Below are 7,500 nucleotides of genomic sequence, written 5' to 3'. Positions count from 1 at the left end.
AATAAAATACAATTCAAAATTACTATTCACAGTATTCATAAGTAAAATAACTGTATTAAAAGAGGTATCTAAATATTTACTTAACTTCATTTTACAATACATATAATAAGTTTATACACAACTAATGTAAACAATCTAATACTACATAAACACATTATCAGTCATTAATCTATCAACAGATAAAATACAGAAACACATACCTCTCCTTTAAGAAAGACATCTGGGATTTTGCAAATGAGGTATTTTCTTAAATGTGCAAAGAGTGGCACATTTAGAGCAGTACATGTCAGGAACATACATCCCATGAGTCCCTTGCTAACTGGTGCATTATCTGGAAAATACATGCAAACTGCTTTCAGATCAGAAAAAAAAAAAAACTTATGAAGTCCTAAAGGATGTATGTTTTATATTAGCCTAAGGTTGAGTGATGCCTCATGTTTCAACTTTACCAGTTCTCCCAAAGTAAAACAGAAAATGACTATGATGTTTTCAAGCTTATAATGTAAAGTTGGATCTGCAAATTCTAAAAAATAATCTCCTTTTTAGTGTAATCTAAATTCAGATATGTATAGTGCTTGATTATTACACAAATGTGTCAGATCATGACCTTCTATCCTTTATATCCCAAACCACATCTAATGCTACAAACAACTTAGTTGGGTTTTTGCTTCTCATTCATTTCTCATGTTTTGGAAAATTTGGTTTATGCCATCTCTAAAAAAATTGTACTTCGTAATTAACTGCTATAAATATCAGTTAAAATCAAGATCACTAATGATTAGCATAAACAAGGAAAAAAGTATAGAAATCCAGCATTTAAGCAGCCTGGACATGCATTGAAGCTGAAAATAAAAGATTCCAGGTGGCTAAAAAATCGGCGGGCTGGGCAGCCCCGGACTCTGCCCGCCATCGGAGTGCGAGTCCGGATACAGCGTCATATTGGTGGGACGCCCGGCAATGTTTATTTTTTCGGGTGTCTCATATGTGGGAGACCCATCGTTAGTGGATTAAGGGTTAAAGACTAATAGTGTTCTAACTGGAATGATATACATGAATCATAATGTGGAGGTTCTACCTTTATCTGATTCTGGGACCAGACTCTAATTCTGCAATATCAATCCTTTTGGCTGCGTCTGGACACTAACTGCAAACTAGGAGAGCTGTACTTCATACATTCTTTGCAGATCATATCATTTCTTAGAATCTCTATTCTATATAGTTGCTGAATATAATTATGCAGAAATAACATCATTCAATTTATTTTGAAGTCCAGCTGTGGCAAGCCCAGCAGAGTTATTGTCAAGCTTAAATATACCTATCCCTTATAGAATTTCAATTTAAACAAAATTCACCAGGAAAAGATAAGACACTATTTAACTTTATTCAGATGCTTTCACCTTTATGTGAAATACTAAATCCTTATAAGAAATGATACCATATTCTAACCTGGCACATTAAGATGAATGATTGTATGAAGATAATGTAAACAAACTGGCTATCTCATTTCATTAAAATTTCCTGCTTTTCCAAAACCTAAATGGTTTGGCATTTATTCCTGTTTACAGAGTATAGGATTAGATATTTAATGAAATAATGTGGTAAAAAGAACAGTTAAATGTAAGGGATCCCTGTTATTAACCCAGTGTTTAAAAATGGATTGCCTAACAAATGCACAGCCATAAGGGAGTCAATTAGTGCAGAGGTTCTGAAAGTGCGGGTCCTGACACCTAGAGGATTTGCAAAATAATTTTGAGGGGTGACGAGATCCAACAACCCATCCTTCTTCTCCTCCTCTTCCTCCCACAACCCATCCTAGCACATCTAGTATGTGGTGGTCAACCTGCTCAGTGCATCATAAAGCCATGTTATGTATGCATGCTTTCTTTGCTGTATAAAGTACTCCACACTAATAGTCCTGTAATGATGAAAATAGTTATCCTTTTGTAATGTGTGTCCTCCCCTAAAAAATCTATTCTAGCATTATTTGTTGTGTGACACATGGCATATGCACTCCGTACACGCATGCATTTTGTGCGAAAACTGTCGAGATTGTCAGAAAGGCTTTGTTACTGGGTCGGTGGGTTGCTTATCTATCAAAGTAATTTGAAGAGGTCACAGCCAAAAAAGTTTGAGAACCTTTGAATTAGTAGAGCTTGTGCCCACACCTGATTTCAACTTTCCTTGAGTTTTGAGGAAAAATATTCTTCTAACTAATGCTATTAATATTGTTGCTATTATCATTATCCCAGACAGTATAATCATTATAATATCATTGACATTACCAACAGTATAAGATACAAGAGAATATTTCCAAAGATCAAGGAAAGAACTGGTGATTTCTTGGTGACTACGTACATGTGGAGCCATCTATGTGTAAAGACAATAATAAACTAAACTCACAGTGGGCATGGCGTGTACAGACATGCCATCCCTGGTAGCATTGGGTTAATCATTTCACTCTTTTATGGTTAGAATTTTGAAAGTTTATACACATATGCCAACAAACACACATGAACAAAAAATTAAAGAAATTATAATGTAAAATTTACTTAAAATTAAATAACATGAATTCCAGAATATGTATACTGTACCAAAATCTGAAAGTTTGTGCATGCTGCTGATGAAAATACAATATGCAAGAACAGAACATGCCTACTATCCAGCCACAGGTTGATCCCATCATACCAGAGCACTTTCAGGCACTGCTGATTTACCTTCTGGACTCTAAATGGATATGGGCTGATGCAAAACCACCCAGAGCTAAGTATTAACACAATGTGCTGACACTACATATGATAGTAATAATAAAAAAGAAAAAGTAGCTGATATTGGGTACTAAAGGGATCGTCTGTCTTTTCTTAGTTAAAAAAACAACAAAAAAGTAACAAAAAAAAAGGTAATGAAAACTGACCAAAGCTGAAAAATTCTTTAAAATCCAATAAAAAAAACTGAACAGTCATTCTGATTGTTTTATTTTACAGAATCTTTCAAAAGCCTCTACACTCTGAACATTTCAAAATAGTGTTTTTATATATTTTCCATGACAAAAATAGTCATGATATAAGCTATCTACATACAACTAAGTTGTCTTGCTTGAGCTCAGTTTGATCTCTCCTAGTTGATGGAAGGGATTGTAAATACCTAAAACATGATAAAATATACCCATCTTCTTTATACATCGACTGTTCTTTGACTAAACACTGAATCATGGGCCCCATGTATGATGTATCACAGTATGAGCTAGAAGGATGACTTGATAAATTTCTCTAATGACATATATATCATTAGAGAAATATGATCTAAACATAAACAATATAAAATACTCTATATGAACTGCATATCAGTCTTATTTATTTGTACACATAAATTCCTCATTATTATTTTTTGAACGCTTCCCAGATTTTTTTTAGAATATTCCGAAAAAAAAAATAATAAAGTTGGTCTCATATTATGTGACATTTTATAAGCTCTCTGAAAATCATCTCACATTTTTTATTATTATATCTGATCATTACGTCACAATTGCTGATCTTCTAAGGTAAGGTGAAATATCATATTTCGAAAGTAGCTGGTACCACCTTCAAAATAGCTGGTGGGCCTTGAAAATTTCTTGGAAGATTCAGAGGCCCTGAAACTCTTTGGAAATGCATTTAAATCAATTTTACCAAGATGGCAGATTTAAGTTGAAAACTGACCAGATGATGCCCTTAAGGGAACTGCTGAGCCTGATTTTCCAATTATAAAAAAAAATAATAATAAAAAAAAAAAAAAAATAAAATAAAATAAAAATAAAATAAATAAATAAGTAAAGCAAAAGATGCAGGCTACCCCTCTCTTTTTTTTAAATGGAGTCATATCAAATGGAATGTATGACAATGCTCGCCCACCTACCTCAACCACTCCCAATTCCTTCACATGAACATTTCAAAATATTGTTTTTATATATTTTCCTTGACAAAAATAGTCATGATATAAGCTATCTACATACAACTAATTTGTCTTGCTTGAGGCCTGATCTCTCCTAGCTGATAGAAGGGATTGTAAATACCTAAAACATGATAACAAATACTTATCTTCTGTATATATCAACTGTTCTTTGACTAAACACTGAATCATGGGCCCTGTGTATGATGTATCACAGTATGAGCTTGAAGGATGACTTGATAATTTTCTCTAATGATATATATATCATAAGGCTGCTATCTGTAGCAAAATTTTAAAAATCAAAGTAGTGTTATAAATAAATGTATAAATAAATAAACCAATGAAAAATAGAAAACAAAAAGATTAGAGGCCATACCCAACCATATGGGCTACAGAAATGCATTTACATATGTGTATTTTTCACACATTAAGCCACACAAAAATAAAATCAATTAGTAAATAAAATCTATTGCATATGCAAAATAGGTTTAAAAAATATAAAAGCAACAGTCTCAGGTCATAAATAAAATACATGCTATCTACTATGTTATAATGCATGTGTTTTTAATCATAGTTACTTTCAAATAAAATTCAAACTCTGGACAGACAGCTAGGGCATGGGAGATAGTGCATGAAACCAATATAATGATCAGTTCTAATATATTTTCTTTTACTATGTAGTCACAAGATGAAGATAAGTAAGCTTTTTCTTTTCTCTCTTTTACTCATGGCAATGTTACACTTGAGAAGGTGGTGATGACTGAAATTTAAAATACAAGAATGTTAATCAAGACACAATGTATTCACCCAATAAACACCAACCTCATTACTGTATCTTCCCCTTGGTAAGACAAAAATTCATTTTAGTGATAAATGTATGTTGCCAAGTGATTATTGTGGCAATATATCTCAGCAAAACTGAATCTGTAATACTTGCTTCTTTGCCAATAAATCACCAGAGAGGATGATGAATTTAGAACACAGGCAAATATACAGAATACTGCCATATCACAAAATACTGCATTATAATAGCAGTACCTATAGAATCCTGTTACTCCCTGCTATTCATAGAGATAGAAAATAAACCATGGGTAATTTTTACCGATCACGATGCACCCTCCCTGAAGTTTAAAAAACAACAACATATTTTTCTGCAGGAAATCTAATGATAATAATATATTCTTGGCGTTGCTTCTTCTGTGAATGAATCGTTGAGGAGATCTAGTACCATTTCTCCATTGACGATTTTGATTTGATAGTCGCCATAGCAGGGGAGGGTATGAAGTATATCTACATATGTACCTACCATCTTTGAAATTCTACAGACTGGCACAACAGAACTGTAAAAACTCTACAGGGAATCCAACCCACATTTTGGCAAAATCTACTGACCAATAAACTAATCTAATCTAACAATTTAAGTTGCGGAGACTAGGTGTGCCCTTTGGGCAATACCGAGGGGAGGGTTGATGGGGGGCGAACACACCCTGGAAAACATTCTTTTAACCTTGGTATGTACAGCAAGATAGAGCTGTGTTCACACTGTAAAATAATAAATCAAATACCTTTCTATTTGGAAACCTCAAACTTTTGTTCACTTCTTTCTCCTGTCTGGATTGCTTTGTTTTTAATTACTTTTTAGGGCATTTGGGGCTCTTGATAGGCTTAGATATTAAACTGGGATGGCTACTACAGTCTATTTCTTCTTTGTTGTCACCATATAATCTTAAGAATGACCCAGAATCAATGCAACACTGGAAACGCTACATTTCTCAACAGCCTTCTGTCAAAGAATGGCCGGTGAGCTGTCAAACCTCACAGGTGGCAAATGAAAGTCTGAAATGCATGATGAAAACATCATTCTAAAGAACTGTAAAGATAAAGCTTAAAAAACGTAAATGAAATATAATAACATTAATGGAAGTCTTTAAAAGTATATATGTGTAACAGCAGACACTTATAATTAGCAAAATTTAATTTTGACAAGTGCATAGTAACACATGAACTACTTGTGATATCGCAGTAATAAGTTATGCAGTCTGTGTTTTGTTTTTCTAGCAAGGTACACAAGATGAGTGACTTGGACTCTAAGTGGTGCTATACAGGGGATATTTTCATCATCTAGTGGTGAATATGAGGCTGGTGCAACTTAAATTATGTTTCATACGCCATTGCTATAAGATGGCATTGCCTCATTTCCCTCTATATCTGCGTGCTGCTATAAGGAACCTACACCAAGCATGGAATTGCAGAGAAAAGCTTCAAGTATATCAGGGAAATTATGCATTATAATATAAAAGAAAATTAATAGTCTACATTGAAATATGTGATAATTGTCACAGTAATTCCCATGGGGTGTTACGCTCTCCCAATCCCCACTGCGGAACGCACAGCATCCAGAGTGATTATGACTTGGATAGGTTAAGATAATCCTTGTTTCATATTACTTCCATTGTGAAAATGTGGAAGACGTTTGTTTGCCTTCCAGGACAGGGGTTAGAGGGCAACAATAGGGAGTACAGCAACCTCAACATAAACTAAGTAGAAAGTCTGTGTATATCTTCATACATACTAGTTGATTTAACATTTTACCAGGCAATTTTCCTTTAATACTTCATGCCCTATCATACTAACTGGGCCAAAATTGTGGTGTAAAGGAGAGTTTGTAAGCATTAATCCCTGTGTATAAATTGGATGGGGTGGGTGAAATTCTTTGGTATCAATATTGTAACATTAGGCAATGTGCTCATATCCTATATACTTAGTTCCATAATATATTATAATAATATTATCTATCTGATCAACCATAAAGATCAATCTTTTTTATTATCAAAACAATGAAAAAAAAATCTTTATGAAAAAAAATCTGATTCACATACATTTTCATATGTTGCATGTTTGACTGGATGATCACAGGGCAAAGCAAGGCAAGTTAAAGAACAAACTCCCCAAAGTAAAAAGAACAAGCATCCTATTCACTTGTTTTATAAATCCACTTAAACTGAGGCTCAACATATATAGAAATTAAAATTGATCAACATGCTCTAAATAACCAATGTGAATATACTGGCATTTTATATCCATGACACACGCTTTCGCATACAGTAGTACCCTGTCTCACCAAATTGGAGTGTAGAGTTTAAATAATGACAGTCGACAAATACGCTGCAACATGTATCCTATCCTGTGTTATAAAATGGATTATATCATGATTACTGTAATAAAAATAATATCTGGCTCTTCCTGTAATTACAGTTATTACCTGAGGTATGCTCAGCTGGGGGTCATAGGACGATTGTATTCTAACATTACCTGATTTACAAAGTCCAACCAACTATTCTGGTATAGCTTAAACTTTTTTTTTTTTACTAATTAGGAATATAAAAGCTTTAGGTCATTAGCAAATCCCTTTAAATATATCAGGACAGGTGACTGAAGTGTTCCCTGGCAGCCATCCCTACATGACTACGTGCGGGGCCCTCTGAGGGCACTGGGCGCCCTGGAAGTCCTAAAGGACACTCCAGGGCAGTGCCAGGTCTGCTTCCCCCCGCCCCCCCTGTCAGGTGCTGGCCAGTG

The 7,500-nt window shown here is 34.2% G+C and overlaps 1 protein-coding gene across 3 annotated transcripts in view; it reads right to left on the bottom strand.

Annotated features, from left to right (window-relative positions):
- Positions 1-7,500, bottom strand: part of LOC113800452 (ubiquitin-associated domain-containing protein 2) — a 17,757-nt gene that overhangs the window by 10,055 nt on the left and 202 nt on the right. For 2 of the 3 annotated variants that reach the window (XM_070129893.1, XM_070129894.1), the window contains exon 2: positions 201-331. In XM_070129893.1, coding sequence (XP_069985994.1) covers positions 201-331 — 131 coding nt within the window. Of the gene's footprint in view, positions 1-200; positions 332-5,489; positions 5,509-7,500 lie in introns of those variants that run through there. The other variant, XM_070129895.1, reaches the window with a different exon arrangement.

Source organism: Penaeus vannamei, chromosome 14, assembly GCF_042767895.1.
Source record: "Penaeus vannamei isolate JL-2024 chromosome 14, ASM4276789v1, whole genome shotgun sequence".
In the NCBI taxonomy this organism is placed as follows: Eukaryota; Metazoa; Arthropoda; class Malacostraca; order Decapoda; family Penaeidae; genus Penaeus; species Penaeus vannamei.
The sequence above is the reverse complement of the archived record's forward strand: the minus strand, read 5'-3'. Positions and strand labels throughout refer to the sequence as shown.